The sequence below is a fragment of the Balaenoptera musculus genome, chromosome 8 (assembly GCF_009873245.2).
Source record: "Balaenoptera musculus isolate JJ_BM4_2016_0621 chromosome 8, mBalMus1.pri.v3, whole genome shotgun sequence".
Lineage (NCBI taxonomy): Eukaryota > Metazoa > Chordata > Mammalia > Artiodactyla > Balaenopteridae > Balaenoptera > Balaenoptera musculus.
The window spans coordinates 103,044,727-103,072,282 of record NC_045792.1 but is presented as its reverse complement, the minus strand read 5'-3'; the positions used below and the strand labels follow the sequence as shown (position 1 = coordinate 103,072,282).

The following is a 27,556-nucleotide window of genomic DNA, read 5'->3' as shown; positions in this document are numbered from 1 at the left end:
TTAAAGGCCCAGGGCATGACCAGGACGAGGGACGATGCCACCAAAGGGGATTCTGAAGCAGGTGGGTCCCAGGAGTCCAGGCCCAGCCAGGTTCCTCCACTTCATCCACCCCCGTCACCAGTGCCCCCTCCCAGAGCCTTATTTCAGAGTCCTGAGCCCCCGTGAGGGGAGGGGGGAAGAGACCCCCCCACGAGCAAGTGGGACGAGGCTTCAGGAAACTGGCGACCCAGGTGAAGAGGGGCCGAGGAGCAGTCAGCTGGTAGTCGCTGGGCACCGACTTCCCGCCAAGAGCAAAAGGGAAGCGTCTGGTGTCAGAGGGGCACGGGTCGCCAGACCTGTCTGCAATCTGGGGTTCTCATCCTGCTTTTTTTGTTTGTTTTAAATGCCTGCTTGGGTCCTCCCAGAGCATTGCCAACAGTCACACGACTTGTATCCAGGCAACGGGCTCTTGCTCCCATTCACGCGGAGCACCAGCTTTCTTTCCCGGGAAGCTGCACACCACCGCCCGCCTGCCCTGCACACGCCTCCCTCCCACCAGGACACAGGTCTTTTCTCGCCTCTGTTAACCGCCCCATCCCACTGGGGCCTCTGGATCGTCCGTGACAAATGGGCACCAAGACATTACCACTCCCCACAAGGCTGCTTCAGCAGCAACATGAAAATAATTGCCAGAGCTGTGACACCCAAGAAGCCACACATGGGCTCACACAGTAAGGGCCGGAGCCTTGTCTATTGTGGCCAAAGGCTTGTAATCTTCCCAGGCAAGGGTTTTCCAAGGCGGGGAGGGGTGGGTTTTTGGTTGATATGTGGCTTGATAGAAATACAAATGACATTCTCGAACTGCGGCAACTCTATCAGGTTGTGGAAGAGGGGCCCGGGCTCCAACAATGCCACATCCCGAGGCTGCTAAGTCACAGTGGCCCTTTGACCGTGGCTGGATGCTTCCCGTGTGGGGGATCCTGGGGAGGAGGGAAAACCAGCTCCCCAAGCTGGGGCTTGTCTCTAATTCCTGCCTTCAGAGGAGGCACTTATAAAACGAATGAAACAAAGCAGCAACTGCTTGTTTTCAGAGGGAGACCAGTTTTACCCCAGCCCGGTCTGATCTGTTGTTGATTCCACTTCACCATCAGAGGAGGAAGGCAAAGGTTGGACACTGTTAGGTTACCTATTTATCTCTGACTCAAGGCATCGGCACGGGCTGCTCCCTCGGTCTGACAGCTGCGGGTTTCCAGCCTTGGCTTTGGCGTGTGAGGCAGGACAGCCGCCAGCTCAGGGCAGAAACCCACTCCACGTTTAGCCAGCGACAGCCTCTCCCCAGATGCCAGGACACACAGGTGAGGGGACGTGTTGGGGACCCTGGAAGGCCTGGCCTTGTCCAAGTGTTCTGGGCTCGAGGTGAGCCCCAGGCTGCTGGGTGACTCGGCTGAGCCAGCGCCACGGAATCCAGCTCTGGCGCAGCTCTAGATGCCGCCCCCTCCAGATGGAGGGGTCAGGCTGGGACCACAGCGGGCCGGCGAGGACCGTGCCGGGCGGGCCCGGCCCACAGCCAGCTGCTCGCTCCGTGGCTCGAGCCCAGCGCCTCCGCAGCACAGAGGCCACGGGGGCCTTGGGAGCAGCCTTAGGAGGATCGGGGCTGGGGCTGGGCGGAACCCAGTGTGACAGACGCTCTGCCTTCTCTGCACAGAGGTCCAGGAGGGCAACATTCTTTGTTCACTACCAGGAAAAAGACGGAGCGGAAGAAAGATTAAACTCAGAAGTCACAGAATTTACTTTCATATCTCCAAAAGTTGTTTCTATGTCTGACTCAGTAGGAAATCGCAAAGCCTTGACCTTCCTGAGCGTACTGCGTCCACGGCCAGTTCTCGCTGGGCTCCAAGTGTCCATGAAGAAACAACAGCTTTCTTCCAGAGAAACTCGACGCGGAGTAGGGGGTCCAGCTGCCCAAGGTCTTCCCGCTGGGCCCCCTGCCCGCAGCCCTGTCCTCTCCAGCTGGCTGCCCCGTCTCCTTCCACGGGTGGGATCTTGGCAGAGGGCTACTCCCGGGCTCTCGGTGTCTGGGAGGCCCGCACGACGGGGGATGACAGAGGACCGAGCCTCAGATCCTGACCACCTGGGCGGCAGTACACGGGCTCCGTCTGCCCTCGGCGCCCGAGGCCTGCCTCCTGAGGTAGAGTCGGCCGAAGGTGCCCCCCACCTGCCCTTTGGTGAGGCGCCCGGGATTCACACAGATGCAGCCAAGGATGTCCTGGGGGAAGGAAAGAAAGACTGTGGGTTTGGAAAGGCCAAAACCATCGGGACTGATGTGAAAAAGCTGGACTCATCTAACGATTAGACCCTAAAGAGGACTTTATAAAATGGAAAGGAAGGCCAACAAAACGCATCTTAAATCAAATACGTTAATTTATTATTAGAAAACTCAGAACCTTTTGAGTCTCTGAAACAAAATAAAGAAGAAGGTGACTCGGCAGGGTGACAATCAGCTCCCAAACTTGGAGACAAACTTGATCTATTTGTTTCCCAACATGAAAAAAAGTTTACCTCTCGAGGTTGAACTGGCTCTGGTTTGGCAAGAGGGGCTTGATCAGGTGGATTCCCTGTGAGGGACCCAATCCCCAGGCAGGGCCTCAGGAGGCAGAGATGAGAATGACCGAGAGCTGCTTGGAGGTCATCTCAGAATTCAGGAGGGGGCAGGCAAGCCCAGGGCACCTGAGGTGGCCTCAGGTGCGAACCATGGTTTGAGGGCCCTCCTACCTGTCTCCGGCTCCCAGGCTGGGCTGACTGAGTACCATGCCCTGGGGCGGGAAGAGCAGCAAGGGGACGCTGCTTACTTATGCGTTTTACTAACAGATTTGTTTTCTAGTCCTACCCCCTCCCCCAAAGAAATGAGGCCCCCGTCCCCATCAGCAGACCCGCGAGGAGTGAGTGCCAGGGGTCCAGAAGGGAAAGTCAGAGACTGGTTCTGGCGTTTCTGGGAAATGGTGGAGTTCAAACCTACCTTCACAAAGTATCTCAGCTCTGAAGGGGCTATGAAGACGTCGGGGGTGACGGGCAGCTGTGCATAGGCATAGAAATTCTCATAGTCAATGGCCATGTCCTCCTGGGGAGGGTAGAGCGGGTAGTAGCTGCAGAGACGGAGAGAGACAGTCAGCAGCAGCTGATTCAGGGACCCTCCCCCCTCCCCAGATGGATTTCCTCTATGTCACTGGTTTCCACGGTTTCACAGACCGTCTCTCCCTTTCCTCTGTGTTTAGGGGACAGGACGCAGGCTTGTCATCCCAGGGTGGAGTTCCCTGGTAGTGGCCTGGGGAAGGTCTCGAGGTCAAATCTGTCAGAGCTCCCTGACCCCTAAGCACTCCCTTCACGGTCAGCTACTCCGTCGGGCAGGCTCACCTCCGCTGGGTCAGGATGTGCTTGAGTATTCGGCTGAACCTGTCTGAAGTTCCGGAAGAACTAGGGGAGGAAGAAAAGCAAGAAACGGAAAGTGGAACCTTGTTTATCAGTGCCTGTTTCTCCTCGGGGAGGATTTATTAAACTAGAGAGAAGCGACGTGGCCAAGGCGTGTGACAAGAAGGTACCTCTGGGGAAGTTTAAAGACCTGTCCGCAAATGCTCGGTCTGCTGAGCAGGACACAGGGTTGAGGAGGGAAAGAGCAGGGATCCCTTGCGATCAGGGCCCAGGCAGGCTATCCCCAGCTCCGCATCGTGCCGGAGAACGTGGAGTCTGTCCCGGCGCCAGGCCAGCTGTAGCTGGGGTGACCCCTGCACCTCCAACCGGAGCCAACAAACACACACCCATTCTGGCCTAAGACACAAATCGCTCCGCACGCCTTCCCATCACGGGCGATGCGAGAAGTGAACTGCTGAACCTCAGCTCAACAGATCTGGCTGTGTCTGATCCTCTGCAGAGCTGCACACTGTTCTGGAAGGGGGAGCACCCTGCGGGGTAAACTCACAGTCACCCTCCGCAAGCAGGGACATCTTGTTTAGGTCACAAATGTGGCAAACGGAGAAAAGTAGATGGACTTCTATGACTAGAAATTAAGTGCAAAGACAGAACGGATGTGGTGCTTCAGGGTCTCAAACACCACAGAAACAAGCGATAACAGAAACACATGCATCCCACCGCTCCCCTTGGGCGCAGAGAAACTCAGTGGCCAAAGGCTTTGGCAGAAAGTGCTGCTCTAGGGGCTGCCCTCTCGACCCTGCCAAGCAACCCCTTGGCCGAGGACAGGACCAGGATCCAGAGGAACCGCCTGCGGGACCGAAAACCCTCCTCACCTACTGATCTCCTCAGCCCCCATGTGCAGCAGCAGGTCGGTGGACGTCAAGCCAAAGATCATTCCGTTTATGCAGAGCGTGCAGGGCTCGGACACGAACTGCACTCGCTAAAACAAGAAGGTGGGACAGACGCTCGCACACCAAAGCTAGAAACTTCCTCCCCATGAAAATGGGGGGTCTGCAAGGGCTGGGGGGACCAGTGAAAGGGGGACCAGCCCAACGGACAGTAAATCACACGTCTGCCTGTTACAAAGAGAAGCTTAAGACGCAGGTACCACGTGTGCCTCAAAAAGGCGCCCCCGCCCTCTGCTTCCAGGACAAGCTGGGTCGCCTTCGGCACGTTCGACTCTGGCTGCCTGGTTGAGGAGGGGACGCTGGTACCTTTTTGTCCTCCCGAGGCAGGTCGGAGCAGCTGAAGGGCGGCTGTGGGTACACGGGCTCGTGGTGCACGTCTCTCAGTGATGGGACGAAGATGAGGTGTGAGCCAGAGCTACTTTGCCAAAAAAAGCATCAGAACAGGAAGGAAAATGAGTGCAGTTGAGTTAGCATAGCTGGTGACAGACTTAAAGGGTCAGAGCTGGATACAAGAGCCTACTCCCAGGGAAGAAGTTCCGAACAGAGCTCTCCTATTAAGGGGGGTGCCGTTCCCCATGGGACACCAGGAACGAGAGACAATCTGTTCTAATTTACACACAACCACCTCGATGGGGCTCATGGCTGTCTCCCAGGACATGCTTTCTCCTGGCTCCGTATGATGTTCTACTCGAGAGAGGAAGAGGACTACTGTTTCGTAGAAAAAGGGGAGAAGAAATGGAGATCTAGGAAATCAGGAAAGACGAGGATTTGACTGAAAATCCTCAGAGCCAGATCTGAAGCCAAAGTTCTGACTCTTCACACTGTCTGAACAGACGTGGCTTTTAGGCGTCACGTAGCCTCCCTGGCTGGGGGCCTCTTCCCTCGGGAGGGACCCGCAGGCTGAGCAGATCTGGTGGGGGGGAAAGGCACGGCTGGTTCTGGTTCGTCAAGGGCCCGCCCCGCCCTCCCCTCCGCACAGGGAATCAACGCCCTTGGTTTTTCTTTCTCAGCAGCCTGTCTTACAAAGATGAAAGAAATATCTAACAGCAACAGTAAAAGAGATGACAGACGTTTCCTTTGACAGAGGCAGGAGAATCTCTAGGGTTGTTACAAGATGTAAGTGAAGAAAAACCCCATAACTCTAGGGGCCAACTCTTTAACCTCCCCAGCTGTGCAGAAGAAAGGGGAAAAAAAACCTGTCCTTGGCGGAGTGGGGTCTATTGTAAACCAAACGACGGAAAGTGTTACTTTGGGGCGAGTTTAACATCCACCAATAGCTCTCACTTCTAGCACCCTCTCTTGCTTAAGACGCGGTGGCTTCCCAGAGGCAGGTACAGGCACCTGTGCAGGTATAGGGATGTGGCTGCCTCTCACATGGGATAAAGGTGTTGGTGATGGTTGTCACACTTGTCACTTGTTTGTCATGCCCGCTCAAAGCGTGAACTGAGACTTCTGCAGCGGAAATTCAGAATCTTGAGACCAAAGGCACTTTGCGAATTATAGTCCCTTTGACATTGAAAGCTAAGTCCCTGTAAGTAGCCAAGTCTACGGATTTGGGTGCTGAAGTCTGGCAGACAGGCCGGGGGTGACCCGAAGGGGACAGTCTGTGTTTCAGATCCCCGGGGCTCAGTCCGTGATGGACACGAAGGGTGGAGGCACGGCTGGCCGCCGTTAAGAGATGGACTTGCTCTGCTTCTGTGCAGGCTCTGGCAGAGCAATGGTTAAGGAGGAAAGGGGCCTCTGGCTCAGGGTTATAGGCTGGCTGTAGGGGGAGGGATCCGAGAGAAAATTCCAACTATGCTGAGCATTGCACAACTTCATACATCACGGTGGGGAGGGGCCTTGCAGCGGCTCACTCCCTCCCTCAAGCTCCCCGGGCTCTGCTGGGCTCTTGCTGGGCTCTTGCGAGGGGAGGTGCTTCCTCACTGGCTCTGGTTTTCACTGATAAATCAGCTTAATGCTCTGCGTTTCTGACCTCTCAGAATAAAAATAAATTCCCCCCAAAGGAGGGCCATTTTTATACTGTTTTGGGAAGGGTGGGGCAGCCCCTCTCCCCCGAGGCGCACACTGGCCTCAGATGAAAGTGCCTGGTGGTGCTGGGAGCTCACCCCCAGGGTAACAATGCCTGGTTTGTTCTTTGTTTGTAGCACTGCTGTCAATACCATATGGGGTGAGGAACCAAAAACAGAACCCCATCTCAAATCGAAAGCACCCAGCACTGCCCTGCAGTCCCTGCCTATCCCGGAGGGGACCTGAGGGCTGATAAAACAGGGACACCAGCCCTGCTGGGATTTATCTCCTGAGGAGCGCTAGGAGCCTCCAGGTCTGACAAACTCATTCAGGGTCACAACAAACCTGGGAGGCAGAGGGAAGGCACCTATGTTATCTCACTTGGAGGGAGGGAGGGGCAGATCCAGCTGCAGGCTGTCACCTGCACGATTCAAGCCCCCTGACTCTGGGGTCAGTTGGGGGTGTTTTTCCCCAGTCCGATAGGCCTACGACACTGGCCCATGCTGCTGGTACAAGAAGGTAGAGTTACAGCTAATCAAGCCTGAGATCAGTTCTCACGGCCAAGGGGCGGAAGATTATACATCTTGTTTTAAAAACCACCTTCCTTACAGACTTATTTTTAAAAGCTTAGCCTCGGGAATGTTTGTTTTTGATGAGCTCAGCTCCCGGGAGGCAGATCCCCAGAGGAGGAGATCCACCACCAAGGGCAATTTCTCCCAAACCCTGGCGCTGGAGGGAAGGGACAGGAAGTGGAGGTGTCAGCTTCCTGAAAAACTTTCTACTTCTAGCTTAGACCCTTCCTGGAATAGAGGCTTTTCTCTCAATTTAGAACTGCCCATCTCTCATCACTGCTATGACCTTTCCCAGTCCCGTCCCTAGGGTCTGGGGCAAGCATTCAAGATCCCCACCCACGTGAGTTTCTACCATGGCTCATACAAGCCGGCGGCGGCGCCCGTGAAACGAGGGAAGCACTGACTCGGGGAAGGACTTGGGCTCACCCCAAACTCTCACTCACACAAGGGATTTTGTGGTGTAAGTCATCAAACACTCCTCAGCACCACCCTGGGAAGATTCCCGTGGAATATGAGTTTATACAAAAGGGAGTGAGAGGAGGAAGGAAGTAAAGAAAGAGCAAGGGAAGAGCGAAAAGTCTGTGTAGTCTTTTCAAGTGTGTTTAGCTTTGTGTTTTACAAAGATGCCTCTTCACTCAGCATCCGTGCACTTGAAGTTCAAGGGTTCTATCTGATCTTTGTAGTTCAAAAGGATAAAAGGATGGGAACTACCACGACTTTTGAACAGTTTCAGTTTCTTAATGAGAAGCCCTGGAGAAACTTAGGAAGCGTAAGGTTCTGCCCAGTATTTTGAACTCTGACCTTCGTGTCCCTTCAATAATCGTTCGTAGACACTGCTTGAAAACTTCTTCAAACGGGCTTGTCAGTAGACAGCTCTGCAAGAAAAGAGGAGACAGGTTTACAGGGGAGACGTTTGGCATTTATTCACTTGTTGAGCGCTTGTTAGATGACCCTGGGGGCAAGCCCCTGAGCAAGGAGCTGAAGGAGTCACAAAGATACACAAGACGTGGTCTCTGCCCTCCAGGAGCTGAGTCTAGCTGGGGGCAGGAAAGGCGGTGGGGGAAGAATCAGTCCTCCTGCAAGTGAGCCGAGGGGAAGACTAGGAAGAAGAGCGTTTTGAAATCTTTTCTGTGGCAGGTAAAACCTCCTGAGACAAAGGGAAGAAATGTCCTCAGAAGGGTCATTTGTGTTTTAAGTTCAAAGGATGGCAAGATGACGTGGGTCATGGAGCTGAGGGTAGCAGTCAGGAAGGTACTTTCACAGGCGCACCTCCAGGACCCGCGGGCACCTGCCTCAGCACCAAGGGTCGGTCGCACACGAGGAGGACCGGGACTTGGATATCTGGATCCCCCTCCCCCAGCTTCCAAACAGCTCTGTATTCTGGTGAAATGAAGCCCTCAAATTCAGTACCTTTATTAAAAATGCCCTGTGATAATGTTTTCCTGATCAGCCACAGGGATTCATTTAGGTTGTTACAGATGCAGGATAAACTCCAAGAGACGAAAGTAATAGTGGGGGCTTGACTGAATGTGAGTGTCCGGTATCTCCCCCTCCCAACCCCAGTCACTCACCTCTACCTGTTCATGCTTAGCATCCAGGAACGGTCCAAACTGCAAATAAGCCCGAGGGGGAGAAACAAAGGTACCAAAAGAACAAATCAGAACCACACGTGTCTGTGAGTGCCCTCACATATCCTCTCCTAGCAGTTCTCTGTCCAGGGTCCACTGTCCCTCCAAGGCCACCTGTGCAGCCTGGGACAGGCAGCAGATGGGGCAAGGGCGCCCAGCTAATATCACAGGCAGAAGGACCTGACTCCTGGATGCTAGCTGTTTTGCCTCCTACAATACTGGGCTTTTTTCTTTCTCAACCCAGCAAGGGAAATCTACCTCCACGCAGTTATATTTTGAGTTTTCAGAAGAGGTGAGTTCACAAACTGGAGTAATGAGACAGAGGCGAGAATACTGTAAAGTCAATGCAGGGTGGCAAAACACCTTGGGCTTCTGGATTAATTCCACGCACACCTCACCTCGCCCAAGATGTAGGCTGAGCACTAAAAAATATTTTTAAAAAGGAGGAGAGTCCCACACTCTTCCTAAAAACTTAGGACCTCAACAGACCTTTTTCTAAGACTGACCCCCCCAGTTTTCCCACTGGCGCCTCCCGGGGTGAAGCTGTCCCAGGAGGGCCTCCTACCAGGATGCAGACGTCGGGCCGGTCGCGGTTGATGATGGTGATCAGGTCGAGCAGGGGGTCAAACGTGATGCTGTCAGATGTGGTGTATGGCCCACAGGCCACCAGGACCATGATTTGCTCAGAATCTAAGAAAGAAAAGATTGTTAAGATGCTGATGAGAGGATGCTGGGATGGTGGGACAAAGGACAATTAGGGAAAGATGCCACGGGACTCAATTCACTGACAGTCTCCTTACGTGTGCAACTCCAGGAATCCAGGAGGCGCAAGACCTCATCCTGCCCTCAAAGAACCCTCCATTGCTGGCAGAGACAGGTAAGTATGCAAACAACTAGAACTCGATAGACATTTACCAGCAGTGCACGAGTCATGGTAGGGAAGTGGGAGTCTGGACAGACTTGATCAAAGTGGCATTTGCTTACATGGTTTTCCTCCCAACATTTACTTTGGGGGGGTGGGTTGGGTGGGTGGTAAAATACATATAACACAAAACTTACCATCTTAACCTTTTTTTTTGGCAGCGCTGAGAGGCTTGCGGGATCTTAGTTCCCCAGCCAGGGATCGAACCCATGCCCTTGACAGTGAAAGAGCGGAGTCCTAACCACTGGACTTCCAGGGAATTCCCTCTGATCTTAAGTAAACATTTCAGTGGTATTAAGTAAATTCATAATGGTGTGTAATTATCACCACCATCCCTCTCCACAACTCTTTCCATCTCGTAAAACCGAAACTCTGTCCCCGTTAAACACTAACTCCTGTTCCCCCTCCCCTGGCCCCCACCCTCCCACTGTCTGTCTCTATGATTCTGACGACTCTAGGAACCTCGTCTGAGGGGAATCTTATGGTATTTGCCTTTTTGTGACTTTGCTTACACTTGTAAGTAGAGTGTGCCGGGAGCCGGGGCAAGGCAGGGTCCCGGATGGCCCTGAGATTTGAGTGCTCGGTGTGAGGGACCATCTGGTGGTGAGTGCAGCTAGAGAATCTGGTACCTCGAGGAGTCCAGAAAGACAGGCTGGGGTGCAAGGCTTGGGACAGGAGACTCTTGTGTGATGGGGTGCAGGGCCATTGTTTTGGGGCACCCTTTTCCTCACAGCGTCTGCTTTCCTTTTGGAGAATCAGCCTCGTCCTCCATAAGCGCCCCCCTCCACCAGGTGGGGCTGTAAATTAGGTGCACTGTCCTCCCCTAGCCAAGGAGCAAGTACAGGACCCAGCTTAAGCCATTCATACTCTCCTCTGGATTCTGGAATCTCAAGGTGAACTATCCAAGGACAGAAAAAGATTGGCGCTGACCCATCCCAGCAGAGGTGCCTGGACGAGACAGCGGGGGACTCCCTGCTACCTGGAAACCTAGAGTTACTAAGCCCTAATCCGGGTTGTAAGCCTGTTCCAGCCACCTGTCCAGTCTGTGAGCTACCTGGATTTCCCCTAACAAATTCTCTTTTTCTTAAGTTAGTCTGAACTTGGTTCTGTAGCTTACGACAACAAAACCCAAAGATCCCTGACCTCCTTTTTTTTTTTTTTTTTAATTAATTTATTTTATTTTTGGCTGCTTTGGGTCTTTGTTGCCACGTGTGCGGGCTTTCTCTAGTTGCAGTGAGCGGGGGCTACGCTCGTTGCGGTGGCTTCTCTTGTTGCAGAGCACAGGCTCTAGGCGCACGGCCTTCAGAGTGCAGGCTCAGTAGTTGTGGCGCATGGGCTTAGCTGCTCCGTGGCATGTGGGATCTTCCCGGACCAGGGCTCGAACCCGTGTCCCCTTCATCGGCAGGTGGATTCTTAAACACTGCGCCACCAGGGAAGCCCCCCTGACCTCTTAACAGGCAGTTTTATTAGTTTCCTATGGCTGCTGTAACAAATTAGCACACGCTTCGTGGCTTAAAACAATACACATTTATCATCTTACAGTCCTAGAGGTCAGAAGTCCTAAAATCAAGGGGTGGGCAGGGCTGCATTCCTCCTGGAGGCTCGGAGGGGAACCTGTTTCCTTGCCCTTCCCAGCTTCCAGAGGCTGCCTGCAGTCCTTGGCTCTCGGCCCCTCCCCCACCTTGGAAGCCAGCAGCCCAACATTTCTAATCTTTGTGACTCTCACCCTCCTGCCCTCCCTTATCAGGACCCCTGTGATTACACTGAGCTCACCTAGACAATCCCCATCTCGAGAGCCTTAACTCGGTCACACCTGCAAAGTCCCTTTTGCCATATAAAGTAATATGTTCAGGAATATATTCCAGGAATGAGGGCCATTGTTCCCCTACCAGAGTGGCAATAACTCAACTGAGACAGAGAATTCAAGGGGAAACGTAACACTCACACCGTGCCGTGCTAGGGCGGGGGACAAAGCTAATGGTTCTGAGGAGCCTACAGGAGACATCAATCCCGGGTAAACGGTGAGTGCCAGGAGGGCCGGGCTCATGTCCTATTCTGTGTCTCCACACCCAGGGTGCTGTGAGCCCAGACTCTGCTCACAAACTGTCTGTTTACAACCTACTCAACTGCTTCCAAAGGCTTCCCGGGCACAGCTCAGGCTCCGGGCATTTCAGCCCTGTCTGTTTTCTTCATTACCTGAAGTCGATCCGGTACCAGCACTCTTGCTTCCATAAACACTTATTTTCTGAGAGAATGTGCAATGTCATAAACTCCTAGATTTCGTTCCTGATTCCAGGCCGCCTCTAAGAATGGCCTCACACAGTATTAACGTGGGGGGGTGTTGACAACGTGCTAGTGCCAGCTCCCTGCTAATCCTCAGCAGTCTTCTGCTTTGCTTACAAAAATGCTTGGAATTGTTCTGAAGCAAAGTTTATTAAAATGTTCGTCTTTTCCCATCTAGGTTAGTGACCAAGTAACTCTAGGCTGTCTGAGAAATTTGTCTAATTTTTAAATACATTTTTTATTTTGGAATAACTTTAGAATTGTAGAAAAGTTCCAAACATAGCCCAGAGTTCCCATATGTACACCTTTCACCCAGCATCCGCTAATGTTAATGCTAACATCTTATATAACTATGGTACGTTTGTTGAAACTAAGGAATTAATGCTGGTATATTACTGTTAACTCCTGACTTTCTTTAAATGTCACTAGTTTTCCCACTAACGTCCCCTTTCTCTTCCAGGATCTAGTCCAGGATATCACATGGCATTTACAGAAATTCTTTTAAAAATTGCTGCTCTTTAAAAAAATTTTTTTAATTTAAATAAATAAATAAATACCTGCTCTTTTCCCTTTTCAAAGCAACCTTCAAATACTTGTTAAACATTAGTCTTTAAAGGACAGGCCTTGTGGAGTCAGAGCACAGGCGATAACGCTGACAAAGCCATGTAGGCTCAGACCCCTGGCCTTCCACAAAGGGCCAGTGAACCCACCCACTCACAGTCGCCCTTGGAGCTCCGGCACGCTGCTCTCAAACAGCTTGTGTAGCTTCCCTGGGGCCTGAGGAACTGTGCTCCTGGACCCTTGTCCACCACCCTCCACCCGCATTGTTAGCAAAATAATGTTTGAAGCAAAGTTTACCTCCATCCTCTTCAGTGGGTTGATGGAACGGAAGTGGCACGCCCTTCAAACAGGAGAGAAGCTACGGTGAGGTCTTGCCCCCGGCACCGTGTGTTTGCGGGTGTCTTGCCCCTTGGAGCTAAAAGCCCACAGAGTTGATGGTCCTGCCATTTTTCTTTACTGAGTGGCAAAGAAACCTGGGTAGCACAAGGTCACGGCTAAACTCATAAAACACCCAGCAAAAAGCAGGAGCAAAACAGGTGCCTGTAGGATCAGGGTCCTGCTAGGCGAGGGTGGGAGAGTAGGGTCCTGCTACTTCTCCTTGCACCCTCTGGAAGTCTGCGGAGGATTACCGCTAGAGCAGGGACTGCTAAGCGATGGGCTATGGGCCAAATCTGGCTACCGCCTGTTTCTGTAAGTAAACTTTTACTAGCACACAGCACACTCGTTGGTTTACGGGTTGCCTATGGCTGCTTTTGTGCTACCATGGCAGAGCTGACCTTGTGACAGAGACCATACGGCCTGCAAGAGCCTGAAATACTTACTGTCTGGCCCTTTAGGGGAACAGTTTGCGAGGCCCTGACCTAGAGGTAAGTCCCACTCTACAGACAGAGAATTGAGAAGCAAATAAATGGGCCCTTACAAAGGACGGGCTCGAGGACAGACAGAACCACACACACTGTGCCTGCAGCAAACTGGGGGGGAGTGGGGGGGAAGGTGGGGGGACACCGGTACCTCGTAGAGTCTGGTGGCAACAAGTTTTCTACCAGTGGTGTTGATTCCTTCCATAACCACAACCTGAAAGACAGGCAGCAGACAGGCTTGCATCACAGGGGAGATGAACGGGAGGTCTGGAATAAGTTACTCTGATAGAGTTAAAAGTATTGTCCAGGACTTCCCTGGTGGCACAGTGGTTAAGAATCCGCCTGCCAATGCAGGGGACACGGGTTCAAGCCCTGGTCCGGAAGGATTCCACATGCCGTGGAGCAACTAAGCCCGTGCGCCACAACTACTGAGCCTGTGCTCTAGAGCCCGCGAGCCACAACTACTGAGCCCGCGCACCGCAACTACTGAGCCCGCACGCCGCAACTACTGAAGCCCGTGCGCCTAGAGCCCGTGCTCCACAGCAAGAGAAGCCACCACAATGAGAAGCCCGTGCACCACAAGGAAGAGTAGCCCCTGCTCGCCGCAACTAGAGAAAGCCCGCACACAGCAACAAAGACCCAACGTAGCCAGAAAAAAAAAGAAGTATTGTGTAGCTACTCTCATTCTGTAATTGTAAACTTGGGGGTATTTTTCTAGAAAACAAATCAGGGGGGTTATGTTGGCGTAATAATAATTGTACTTTACACGGGTGACCTCATTTTCCCTCTCTCCTGTGAGGTAGGAATTATCATCCCCATTTCACAGGCGAGGACACTCTGGCTTTGAGAGGTTAGTAACATCTCTGTAATCACCTGCCTTGTGGGGTGGAGCTGGGGTTTGAACCCGGCAGCAGATCCCAGAGCCAAGGTCCGAGCATGTGGGGGAAGGCTGAAATCCCTACACTGGTGTCCCCTCTTGGGCCTGAGCTCCAGTGACACCTCACGGCATCAGACGTCAAAAGCGAGGGGCAGCTGGCCGGTGACGAACGCTCACTCTTGGAGCCACAGCCCTCTACGCACACTACGGAGCAAACAAGCACGCCCGCGCCCGGTGGGAGACGCCCCTGATCTCACCTGTCCAGGAAACAGAGAATACTCTTTGAGCTCAGATAGATCCACTGGAATCTGAGCGCCTGAGGAATGTTCCCGATCTCCCTCAAGAATCACCGACTTGTGGTTCAGCTTCCCGTTGCTGTCACAGCCAATCTGGCCCAGCAGGGTGACGGGCTCCTGCCAAAGGTACACATAAGAATGACTGTCTTTGGAACAGGAGCTCAAAATCTGGTCAATGTGACGAACAGCAAAACAGACCTTTCCAAAGAACACAAATTTTTTTTGTCGGGGCATCGTTTTGAGCCTGAGGCGACCACAAACATCATCACTGGCTCCTGGGGGTGGAAGGACCCTTAAAGGGCATCTAGTCTGCCCACCACCTAATGCCTGAGCCCCTCTAAGCGGCTGCCTAAGCCAGAGCATCTCTAGTTAAGGGGAACTTGCCCCCTCGCCCCGCCAGCAGCCCACGCACCGCATCCCTGGATAACAGTTAACGGTAGCTCTCATTTACTGAGCTCATTAAACACCAGGCACCGTTCTAAAGGCTTACGTGTATTAACTCATTTAATCCTCACAACAACCGTGAGGTGGATGCTATTACTGCATCCATATTACAGATGAGAAAAACCAGTAACAGAAAGGTTAGATAATTTAGTCAAGGTCAAATAGTCGGAGAAGCCTGGGTTTGAAGCCCAGAAGTTTGGCTCCAGGGCCATATCCTGAACCACACACCAGAGTGCCTCTTAACAGGAAGTTCTTCGTTAAACTGAGCTGAAATTTCTCTCTCTGTGGCTTCCTCTATCCTGTTCCCACTCCCGGGGGCAAACTGAGGAAGTCTAATCTCTCCCCACGAGATCGTACATCCCGGCCTCCCCTCCACTGCTTCCTCCCAAATTCCCCCAAAACTTCCTTATATGACATGGTTTTGCCTATCTTCCCCAACTGGCCATTCTTCTCTGAATGCAAACACATGACAGAGGTACCATAAAGAATCTTTGAGAACACGTCTCCCCTTAAAGTACGTTCTAGAGAGAAAGCACTGGTGCACGTGCCAGATTAAACTATGACATAAAGACACGATTGGCAACACTTGGTCCCTAATGACAGAGACTGTGAGTCACCATTTCTGGAGATCCTCACCTTGCTGTTGTCCTCATATCCTGATACTTGAATGCTTGAGGCCCTCAATCTTTGTTTACATGCAAGACTCTAATCCAAGTGCAAAGGAAATGACTTTCTCTGGTCACAAAACCAGAGAGCACTTATAACCCATTTTACCAAATTCATCCCAGATAGATGTTCTAACTAGAAGGTAGACGATTAGTGAAAAGAAAGCAGGAGGCTGCTTTTTCATCATTGATTTAAAAAAACAATATCATTCAGGAAAGATTATTAGAACAACTCTTACTTGTGCTGTGACTAGAACAGGAGTAAAAGCCTCAATCTTGTAATGCTCCTTGAGTTCACTGCCAAGTTCTTCTATCTTACAGGTCAGAACTGAAATCCCAGAGGGCAGAAAGTGTGTTTAAGACATTTTACTTGCCGAGAAGAGAAAACATAGCACCTTGTAAAACATTAAAGTCAGTCATTTTACAGAAGCAGGAAGGGTGCCTAGGACACCGGCCAGTTTGTAACTTTCTGAAGGCCGAGCCAATTTCCCGATATTGGGCTGCTGAACCCGGCCTTCCATTTGGCCACAGCGGGTCACGCAGCACAATCCCAGAGTCAGTCCGGCTCCCACCCTAGCCTTCCTCTCACTCAGGTCGTCAGGGAGGTTTAGGCGAAGCCAAGCCCAACCTGGAGAGCCTTCCATTCTTCACAAGGAAGAAGCCATAAATGTCTTTGCTTCCTTTAACACTTTAATTGGCTTTCTTTACACACTTCAAGTGGTTGTTACTGGGAAATGGTTACGTGCTTTTTCTTTAGCAAAGTCATGTGATTTGGGAGAATTATTGAGAGTTATCATCTCATATCCTTTTACTAATAGGGGCACCCGGAGGACACCTATCAAAGGCAACCTTGAAACTTGTTCTACCAGCCTAGCTGACGCTTTGTTACTGACTCGAGACCCTTCCGGGTGGTTTTATATCCTCCAGAATTTCAAAGAGAAAAACAATTACCTTCTCGAATGTCTGGGAGCTTCTGAAACATGGATTTGTAGCTCCCGGTTAGCGGCTCTGGATACCCCAAGACCTTCAGGCTGATGTTACTGGCTCCTTCTCTCCCGGACCAAGACATCACCTGTGCTGAGCCAAAGGAGGCAACCACTTCTCCTCGGTTACTTCTCGAGCTGTATTTCTGAGAGGGAGTAGCACTAATTGGAAGCAGAAGACATTAATGTTAGTGTGTTCATATCTAAAAGGAGAGAGGAATAGGATGAGGTTACCTTTTGAAAATGGAGATTTGGAGGAACGTCAGGCTGGCCTCACATTTTATAAATCTAATCAGCTTAATGGGGTTGGACATTCTGGACCTTTAAGGAATTTCAGGAATGAGGGGGTTGAGGAATACCAAACGTGTTCAGAGAAGTTTAGATGCAAGGACACATTTTAAAAGGTCTTCTCCTGGCTTAAAACTAAACAAAGTAAAACAAAACCCAAACTCTGAATGGATTAAAAAGCAAGTTCCGGCTTCCCTGGTGGCGCAGTGGTTGAGAATCTGCCTGCCAATGCAGGGGACACAGGTTCAAGCCCTGGTCTGGGAAGATCCCACATGCCGTGGAGCAACTAGGCCCGTGAGCCACAATTACTGAGCCTGTGCGTCTGGAGCCTGTGCTCTGCAACAAGAGAGGCCGCGATAGTGAGAGGCCCGCGCACCGTGATGAGGAGTGGCCCCCGCTTGCCGCAACTAGAGAAAGTCCTCGCATAGAAGCGAAGACCCAACACAGCCATAAATAAATAAATAAAATTAAAAAAAAAGCAAGTTCCGAGTACTATTTTCTTATGAGTTTTTAGCATTTGTTAGAACATCATGAGAGCCTGGAATTGTGGATAAGCCAAAAGGTGCTGTGCATACACATAAGACCTCATGATATAGTTCAAGGTAGAAACAGCACTGAAATGAAGTTAAATGAAATGAATCAGTTTTCCCCAGCGTCTGGAGGTGGACGCATAATGAGCTCTGTCAGCTGGTGAACAAACACTCCCATTCTCCGAGTCTCAATGGACAAGTTCTCATATTTCCACTCACTGACTGATACATTCCACCTCCAAGGACACACGGGTATTGCTGATCTGCTTAGAGGACAGCGAGGTCTTCTAACCCTTCGGTCATGAACACAGCGTACAGAGAGGTCCAATTAAAACAGGCTTCATTTAATGTCCCGAAACTCTGCAGGAACAAGTTCTATGGGGGCACCGTTGCAATGGGTGCCACCAGTTCCTCCTTTCCAGGGAGGCTACAGAAAGCGAGCTTGATTAATTACCTCCATCTCCAGTGCTGCCTCCACCTGAATAATTTAGAAGTTACTTTCATAAATTACAAAGCCAGTTTCTGATGTCAGCTTCATTGGCGTGCATTAAAAAATGACTAGGCAGCACATCGCCGGCTGCTCCGAGCTCCTCCCTGTGAAGCTCCGTGGGGTGGGCGTTACAGCTGGCCCTTTAATGCAGGGAGTCGCTCACAGCGGGTCAGCTGTAGACAGATCTACGAGTTGCAAAGGCTTGCTTGTTGAGAGGACAGAACTGCTGTCATGGTGCGAGCACCTATGAGAACCATCTCGGTACACCAACCATCTCTGTGCATCCAAAGATGCCCTTCTAAGTCTGGAAAGCTCACTTCGGAAGCCAGTTTGAGAACTCCCGAAAGCAGGAGTGGACCACACTAAAGTCAAATCGTCCCTCAGAATCCAACCACCGCTCAGCTTGAATGACGGCTATCACCTCCTTTCTTTTTTTAATATTTTTTGGCCATGACGCACGGCTTACGGGATCTTAGTTCCCCGACCAGGAATTGAACCCAGGACCACGGCAGTGAAAGCACAGAGTCCTAACCACTGGACCGCCAGGGAATTCCCTATCATCTCCTTTCTAATGTGACAGGGCTACAAAGTCTTAAGCTCTGCTCAGTCTAGAAGAAGTGACTCCTAGCAGCCAAGTGTTTCCCTAACTGGTTAACATTACTGTTCCTTTGCCTCATCCTGATGTGGCAGTGCCTAGAAACCTTTCTTCTCCTCAGTAGAGCTCTCACCTATGGAACTCTCTCACATAAGACATGTCATTTATGGATTTCCGAAAGTCACATGTGATCTTTGTGGATTTATGTGCAGAGGTGGCAGCAGGGATAAAATACCAATTAAGTCAGCGTAGATTCACAGTGACAAGAAAACTCTCAGAAACTAGTTGTAACCCGAGTGAGGGACAAAAAACAGGTTACGCAACATTATGAACAAAGATACGTGCTTTTCTTTTTTAAAAATAAATACTTCAGATGAAAAAAAAAAAAGAAACCCAACAACACACGAACTAACAGAAGCAGGTGGAAACCTATCTGCCTCTACTGGCAAGACTCGAAGGCCTCCCAACTCCTGAATAGACAGGTTGTTTTCAGTAGAAGATATCAGTTCCTGATCTAGGAAATGAGCCCCAGAAAAGTGGGTGGAAAGTGAGTTTCCTTAATTACCGTAAGAAACAGTAATTTTCCACACAGGACAGCAGAGCGGGGAGGGCAGAGAGCAGTAGGCTTTCCAGCCAGCGCACTGCAGAGGTAACCGTCCACTCACATTCATTAAGTCACGCTGTAGAGTCGGCCGCCACCAGATAACCAGAGAAAGGGAAGGGAAGGGCAGGCCTGCTGTTTGGCAGCGGAATTAACTACGAGCCATACCTTGGAGAGAAACTTGACGGTGACAGGAGCTGATGGGGGCTTCGAGTAGATACACTCCTTTTTGTGAGGGGGGTTTCTGGAGTGGTGATAGCTCGCTTCTGAGAACCCTAGAAACAAAACAGGAAAAGGGCCCAGTCACTCTAGATCCAGGCTGCTAATTAAGTGTACAGTTCCTTAGGAAGAAAGGGAGAACAGTGCCCGAATGAAGGGCACAGATAGGATAGGGCTGGCTTTCTTCTTAAGGCCCCATTTTCCAAGCATAATCTCAGAGAGAAATCCTCAGCAACTGTAACCCAGTATTCATCAGTATAATGTCTCCGTTTTGGAGGCAATTATGAAAAAAATGCCAACATTCCCAAAAAGGATTGCCAAGCAGGCAATCTGTCCTCTCAAGTCACTCACATGTTCACTTTCCTTCCCCACCTCTCTTTGCTTTACAACAGCTGTGAGTTTTGCTATGCATATGGTTCTGACCTGCGTGGACACATTTTCCTGACAAGGGATGGGACCATGTTACTATTTATTTTGGCAAAGTCTACCACGCATTTTCAAAATTAAAGAAGGGAGTGACTCCAGGCAGATAACATGAGTGAGCTCATATTTGGAGAGGATTTAGCAAATGCCTCACTGATGGTCACTTCTGTTTTCTGGGTTTTGCTCATCAAGAGTCCAGAGACGCCCAGAGTAGAGGGTGAAACCCGCAAGTCCCGAGATCCATTGCTCCCCAGAGTCTGGGACGACCAACTGTGGCTGAGGAATGACAAAATCCTTGCCTGGATGGCAACCAGGCGGCCAGCTAGTCTGCAGACGTTCCCCTACCCTTGGGCTCCTCCTGGCTGCAGGTTTAAGTTATGCCACCAAAGCTGCCTACAGGGGTGACGACGGACGGATGGGAGAGAAAGGATTCAAAACCACCATTAAGGAGCTGGAATGGAAGCTAGATTTTAAAAAGACCCTTATGCTACCACCCTTATACAATAGCCATTTAAAAATATTCCTTCCTAGTATTTCAATATTTTTCCAATTAAAAAAATCCTAATAGTTGTAATCTTATTTTGAATATGAACCTTCATTTAAGTAATACATACACTGAATTTTTTGCTCTATATTATGAGCATTTTCCCACAGTCACAATCTTCATTCTTTTTAGTAGCCGTGTTAATTGAACTGATATACAATAATTTACTTAACTACTTCTCTATTGCTGGGTGCATTTGTAATTTCTGGTGACTATAAATAATGCTGAAGTGCCCATTTTCACACTCATAGCTTTTCCTAGAATTTGGATTATTTTTTTAGGAGAGACTCTTAGTAGGGACGATTATTGGGCCATAGGATGGTAAAGATTTTATGGTTTTGATATATTTTCTCAAACTATTTCCCCCAAAGACTCTTCTAATATACAGTGGGCTACAGAACTCTAGGTCTCCCAGGACATGGACAGGGGATGGGACTCTGGGAGAGAGAAGAGCCTCACGGCTCTCATCCTCAGACCTTGCGGTGAAACCTGACTGTGTCAGCAAACCAGCTCCAGCTACGCTGCTGGGGGGTGTGCTCACTCTAACCAAGCTCAGGAGACTCGCCGCTAATGCTACGTGCCAGTTCATTCACCTGTAACGAGAAATACCGAGGGACCACAGTCTCATATCCTGGGGTGAGCATATCCTCACACCACACAGGAACCCAAATTATAGCCAAGCATGCCAGCATATTCACTGATTAGAAACATAATGCCGACATCATGGGAACTTCAAATCCTCAGGCGAACGCATCTCTCCCTGTCAGGAAGGACACGTGGAGAGCCAAATTATAACCAGAAGATTTATGGTGAGCATGGGAGCAAAAGTGTAGCTGTCAATTGCACAAGCCAAGTATTTAATGGTGACAAGCTAAGACCACTGACATCTTCACCTCTGTAACAGGGGCACTCCTGCCCCTAAGATCTGACACTGGCACTGTTTGGGTGGGAAAGGCCAAGGTTTGGCTCTGACTGTCATCATGCTGCCACTGATGCCTGACAGTTTCCGTGTGATGGGCACCGTTCTAAGCATTTTTCCTGTTTCTGGCCCAGCCCCATTCTGCCTCTCCTCTGAGCTTCAGACACATATTTCAAATTGTGTGCTCATTTCAACCCAACTCTCTCAGCTCTGATTCCATGGTCACAAATTTTAATCCGTGATTGAGCCTCCTAGGTACTTTTTTTTGTTTTTTAATTTATTTATTTTTGGCTGCATTGGGTCTTTGTTGTTGCGTGGGGGCTTTCTCTAATTGCAGTGAGTGGGGGCTACTCTTTGTTGTAGTGTGTGGGCTTCTCATTGCGGTGGCTTCTCTTGTTGCGGAGCACGGGCTCTAGGTGCGTGGGCTTCAGTAGTTGTGGCACGCAGGCTCAGTAGTTGTGGCTCGCGGGCTCCAGGGTGCATGCTCAGTAGTTGTGGCACATGGGCTTAGTTGCTCCACGGCATGTGGGATCTTCCAGGAGCAGGGATCGAACCCGTGTCCTCTGCATTGGCAGGCAGATTCTTAACCACTGTGCCGCCAGGGAAGCCCGCCTCCTAGGTACTTTTGTAGCAGGAATGGGGTGTCCTCGATATGGTATTTCAGCCATCAGAAGGGTGTATACTTCAACAGTAAATTAAGTAAATTTGCATCTGACTTATGCATCAGTCTACTGAGAGCTGAATTACCATAAGTCAGTCCTCCAAAACACTATGAACATTTTAGCTTTCTTGCTCTGCATAGGCACACCTAAACTATTCACCTTCTTTCTTACAATGTAATTTACTTTGAAAGATTAAGGCTTACTCCCTGGTTAAGGATTTCCACAAATGTATTTTCTATAAAGAGTAACTACTATCGGTATTACTGAATACATTGCTTTGGGCTTGGCGCTTTACACATTCATTTAATTTTCAAGCCCTCTGAGATAGGAGATATTATCAGCGCTGGCTGTCAGCTTCTTGAGGGCAGAGCACACCCAAACCTGTTTCATTCACCAGTTCACCCAGTGCCTGGCACATAGTAGCTGCTCAATAAATGAATGAATAGGTCCTGATTTTAAAGGAAAGGAAAAGGCAGCTCAGAGAGATAAAAGCAACTCACTCAAGGTCACTGAGGTCTCTGACTCAGGCGTGGAGGGCAACGCTTTTCCACTGCCCTACTCCACCTCTCACACTGGGGTCCAACACCCAAGTCAGATCATTCAGTTACATTCCACTTGATACAAAACTAGGCAACCATTAAAGAAGAGTAATTATGGAGAAATTGCATTTATAAAAATTTTATGATATGCTAACTGAAGAAAGCAGAACAACCATGTGTCCACAAGGACTGCCACCGTGCAAAAACATCTATGCATGTGATCGGAAAGGAAGATGCGTAAGTGGAAATAGAGCAGGAAACTGTATGAGTGGTGAATTTTCTCCCTTAGAACTTCAAATGCTGTGCTGATATTTTTAGACTAAAGGAAAAAATGCTATGTGTAGAATGCAATTTCCAAACACGGTACACGCACCTTAGAGGGTGTGGTGTAAGAGTTCAAGAGGGTCTCCTCTTCCTCCTCCACTTCAATTCTAAGAACACTGGTTAAGAGAAACAATAAACTTCCACCCAAAATCTAAGGCAAGGGTTGATCAAATAAGAAATCTGAGTATTAGTTACATTTGTTGCTTGTTTCTAAAATTATACATGCAACAGATAACAATAATGCAACGATAACAATAACGATAGATAAATGATGAAATACAATATGTGGTTTGATGCAAAGGCCTTGAGCAGAAAAGGATACAGCTCTTGTATGGAAACAATGTCTCTGGCTCCCGCATGCCCACTGCCCTTGGAGGCACCGAGCCTGGCTTTGGACAATCTTTTGCTCAGAAACTGAGGAAGAAAAGATAATGAATATATTATTCCATAGTCAAGTAATAGGGGAGGCGTTCCCCACAGCCATGAGGTAATAATGGGTATTTGAAACATAATCAAAGATATAAAATTCCTCAAAGGAAGAATGCAGAAGATGCACGATAGACCAAAAATTAAAGACTTCACCTGTGACTGTTTCCCTACAACACATAACAGTTCTAATGTTAACACCAATTATTTGTTGAAGACACAGTTTTAGGTGATTTATGTCCATTCTCATTTCATTCAATACCCATAAAAAGTACAGATCAAGAGAACCACTGAGAGGAGAGGAAACTGAGGCTCGGAGCCATTAGGTTAGTTGGTCCAAGCTCACACTGGGACTGAAATCCAGGCCCGACTCCAAAGCCCACACTCTTCTCAGTACAGCGCACTGCCTCCCGACTGAGCAGACACGGAGAGTTACATTATCAGTTTGCCTGCAGTTTGTTCTTTTTTCTTCTTTTCTTTTTTTTTTACAGTTTGTTCTTACCTCGTGCTCAAAAGAGTTCAGGGTCTCTGCGGTGAGGCAGTCGTTACGTGTACTGGTGCAGAAGGCTATGAGCTCGCCGGCCATTCCCTCTTCATTCTGTCCATACAGAGCGCACAGCTCTATCACTGCAGGGGGAAATTGGACACGTAAGAACTTAGTTCATTGCTTGCAGCTATCATCTTGAAAAGTGAAAATCATCCTCTACTTAAATTCAATCAAAATTTATTCGGCACCTACTAGGGACAGGCACTGTTCGAGGCCCAAGGACACAGCAGTGAATAAAAAGAGACGCACCCTTGTCCTTACGCAGCTCACTATGGAGGGGAGACAGAAAACAAGTAAGTAGGGCTTCTCTGGTGGCTCAGTTGTTGGGAATCTGCCTGCCAATGCAGGGGACATGGGTTCGAGCCCTGGTCCGGGAAGATCCCACATGCCACGGAGCAACTAAGCTCGTGCAGCACAACTACTGAGCCCGTGTGCCACAACTACTGAAGCCCGTGCGCCTAGAGCCCCTGCTCCTCAACAAGAGAAGCCACCGCAATGAGAGGTCCGCTCGCCGCAACTAGAGAAAGCCCGCGTTCAGCAACAAAGACCCAATGCAGCCAAAAATAAATAAATAAATACATACATTTTAAAAAAAGAAAAAGAAAAGAAAACAAATAAGTAAAAGACGCACGTTAGACGATTAAATGTGCTTTGTAGGAAAATAAAGCTTGGACAGGGATGGGGGAGTGGGGGAAGGGGCTGGCAATTAAAAATTTTTTTTTTCCCTGCACCACCAGGGAAGCCCTGGGCTGGCAATTTTACACCCAGTGATTAGGGAAGGCTTCACTGAGGAGGTGACATCTGCGTAAGAACTTGAAGGAAGTAAAGGAGCGAGTCAGGCAGTGTTGAGGGGAAGAGCTTTCAGGCAAAGATCCTGAGGGAGAAGCAAGTTCAGTAAGGCCTCTGGGGCTGGGATGCACGGAGGAAGGAGGCGACAGAAGATGAGCTGAAAGGGTGAAGGGGGTGCAGACCGTTGGCGACTGTAATTATTCTGAGCAAGCCAAGAAATCACCAGAGGGTTTGAACAGAGCAGTAACACGATCTGACTTCCACTGAACAGGGTCACCCTGGCTGCTGCGTTAAGCAGATTGAAGGGGACAAGGGCAGAATCAGGGGGACCAATTAAGAGAACCATGGCAAAGTCCAGGTGAGAGATGATGGTGGCTTGGATCAAGGTGGTGGCAGTGGACGAGGGGGAGAAGTGGTTGGACTCTAGGTGGGAAACACTTTGAAGGTAAAGCCAGTGGGATTTGCTGACGGATGTGGGGTGTGAAGAGAGAAAGGCGTCAAGGATGAGGCTGTGGGTTTAGCCTGAGCACCTGGAAGGGGGCAGTTAACTGAGGTGGGGAGGCAGCAGGAGGAACTATGAGGAGAGGGAACAGAAGCTTAGCTTTAGACACGTAGAGTTTGAGATGCCAATCAGACATCCAGCTGGAGACATCTAGGAGGCAGACCAGCCCGCAGATCAGGCAAAAGGTCTGGGCTGAGATATAAGTTGGGAATCATCAGCAAACACATGAATGTAAACCCAGGAGACCAGGTGAGATCACCAAGGAGCCGAGTGTATCTCGCGGCTCAGGATGCGGGTGAATCTGCAAAGGCTGAGAGAAGGTGACACGCATGGTAGAGAACACCTGGCCGGAGCATCCAAGCAGCTATGAGAAAAAACGTGTTTTAAAGGAGAGGACACGATAAACGGCATCAAATGCTGCGATTCATCCAAACGAAGACTGAAAATGCATCCCTGGCTTTAGCCAGGTGAAGGTTGTCGGTGACCTTGAGAGGAGCAATTTCAGTGAAGTGGTGGGGATGAAAAAGCTGACTGAAATGGGCTTAAAGAGGAAAAATTTGAAGAATAGGTAATCCTGAGGAGGAGGTCTGTTGTAATTGGGAGAAGATAACTGGAGTGGGAAGGCGGGACAATGGAGTATTTAAACGGAGGGGGTAGGAGTCACATTCCTAGGCTATTAGGAAAAAAAACCTTATAGAGAGAAAAAGGGAAAATAAGTAAGGGGAGAATTATTGGAGTGATGTCCTTAAGGAGGAGAGAAGGAATGGGATTTAGGACTCAAGTGGAGCATGTGGCTTTTGCTAGGACTATAGAGAATTTATTTACTGTAATGGGAGGAGGCAAGGAATATGGCACCGACACAGGTCAGTGGGAAGAAGTAATGGGGGTAGCTTAAAGAAGTTTTCTAATTCCTTCTATTCTTCTCAGCAAAACAGGAGGTTCATCGGCTGAGAAGTGAGAGTGGGACAGAAGGTTGTTAAAGGCGCAGCAGGTGACGAATAATCATAGGAGACTCAGGGTGAACAGACCAGGGAAATATGGTATGACTGTCAGTCAATATTTAAGTCCCAGTGAGGTTAGCAATTATGAATTCCAAGTCTAGAATTCCAACAGCACTGCCAATGGAGTCCTACATGAGATGGAAGCCTTTATAAATTCTCTTGTTTTGATTTCAGGCTCACCAAATAAATTTCTGACTATGATTGGCTTTCTCATTCAAGTCTCCTGTTAGGAAGAGAATGCCCTGGAGATAAAAACTTGGAGTATTCTGGTCTCTCATAAATTACCATGTTTGCGTCTTGGTTTTATATATTAGAAAAGAAGTTCAATGTGCTGATGAATGATTAAGGCAGGTGCACGATCACCCTGATTCTAAAACTGAGACTGTCCACACCTCCAAAGACTTTGCTTCCAACAACTCCTTACACTGCCCCAGACCCTGACCAATACGATGGACCAATACAATGGAGCACCGGACTCGGGCACAGGAGATCTGGTTCACAGACCAGCTCAGGCAATTAACTCTCCTTATTTGTTTCTCCATCTGTAAACAGCTGACAAGCTCCTTAAAGTTCCTTCCAAAAGCCAAAATTCAATTTTAGGAACCCACCTAAAGGGACTCATATTTGCACAGACCACCAACAGTTCCGATGAGAAGTGATGGTTCAGCAGAAGTTCAGGTGTAGGCTGGAAAGGGAGGAGCCAGGAATAAAAAGCTACTTTTCAAAACCCCAACATCTCTTGCTTTGTTATTGAGCTTTAAGCAGTTTCCAAACTCGGTGTAACTGCGCCGATTTAAAATCGCTCTTCATATTCTTATTTTTGATTTGGGAATCCAAGCAGTACCCTATGAGCATTTCACAGTCCTCACATCCAAAATCTCAATACTCAGTTTAACTCATCTCACAAACACCGAGAAGCCCCATCTAGGGGAGGTGAACCTCGGAACCGAGCGGGAGCGTGAACCTGGGCTGGGGTCCGGGGAGGGGGGCAAGGGACTCACACTTCTCAACCAGAGCCTCCTCGCATTCTAGGCCGAAGATCTCCAACTCCTCCACCAAGAGCTGGGCGGACACGGCCATGATGACCCAGGAGGGGGGCCGGGCCCACCCAGCTCCGACCTGACGCCAAGAAACCCACAGGCGTGGAGATCGATGAGCAGGACGAGGTCCCTCTGATCCTTTCACCTTCCGAGGGACCGAGACGGAGAGTGACCAAATGGCCCAAAACCTCAGGCCGTCAGAAGGCTCCAGCCGTCAGTCACGGAGAAACACGTTTTCTTTTTTTTTTGAAGTCCCCAAACGCCTGAAGGAAGAGAGCAGAAATCTTGAGAAGTCGTTCTCCTGGGGAGAACGGCCAGCTTCCTAAAAGCCACCACTGAACATCTCAAGGACGGGATCAGAGAAGAGCAGCCCGGAAAAACCCGCCAAATGCTTTGTATGGCGCCCGCATGCGCGAGACCCGGGTTCAACCCCACCCCTTCCCCTCTGCTTCCTGTTCCCAGTTCCCGGACTACACGCGCGCACGCGCGTCCGAGGGCGCGTGCGCACAAACACCTGCGCTCCCGCTCGCGCGCCCGCGCCTGGCGGTCGGCCCGCCCTACGGCGGCTGCGCAGTTATCCCCAGCCAGGCGCGAAAGCAAGGCCTGGGCGCACGAAAACCCCGACTCCCAAAACCGAAACCGCGGTTCTGCACCAGCCGCGGAT

The 27,556-nt window shown here is 49.9% G+C and overlaps 1 protein-coding gene across 4 annotated transcripts; it reads right to left on the bottom strand.

Annotated features, from left to right (window-relative positions):
* Window positions 1–71: 71 nt before the first annotated feature.
* On the bottom strand, window positions 72–27,313 carry POLA2 (DNA polymerase alpha 2, accessory subunit). 4 transcript variants are annotated; one of them, XM_036861999.1, is made up of 19 exons: window positions 26,854–27,293; window positions 23,753–23,829; window positions 23,516–23,640; window positions 22,910–23,001; window positions 22,637–22,694; window positions 19,126–19,232; window positions 16,422–16,615; window positions 15,710–15,798; window positions 14,323–14,478; window positions 13,340–13,402; window positions 12,626–12,668; window positions 9,128–9,252; window positions 8,506–8,544; window positions 7,736–7,809; window positions 4,659–4,770; window positions 4,278–4,384; window positions 3,391–3,450; window positions 2,996–3,122; window positions 72–2,245 (listed from the first exon to the last, which is right to left on the bottom strand). In XM_036861999.1, coding segments are annotated over exons 2-19 (1,722 nt in total). In that variant the 5' UTR covers window positions 23,754–23,829; window positions 26,854–27,293; the 3' UTR covers window positions 72–2,095. The 4 variants fall into 4 exon arrangements, with proteins under 4 accessions (XP_036717894.1, XP_036717895.1, XP_036717892.1 ...); XM_036862000.1 differs by lacking the exons at window positions 23,753–23,829; window positions 26,854–27,293 and adding an exon at window positions 26,461–26,515; XM_036861997.1 differs by lacking the exon at window positions 23,753–23,829 and having other exon boundaries at window positions 74–2,245.
* Window positions 27,314–27,556: the final 243 nt, after the last annotated feature.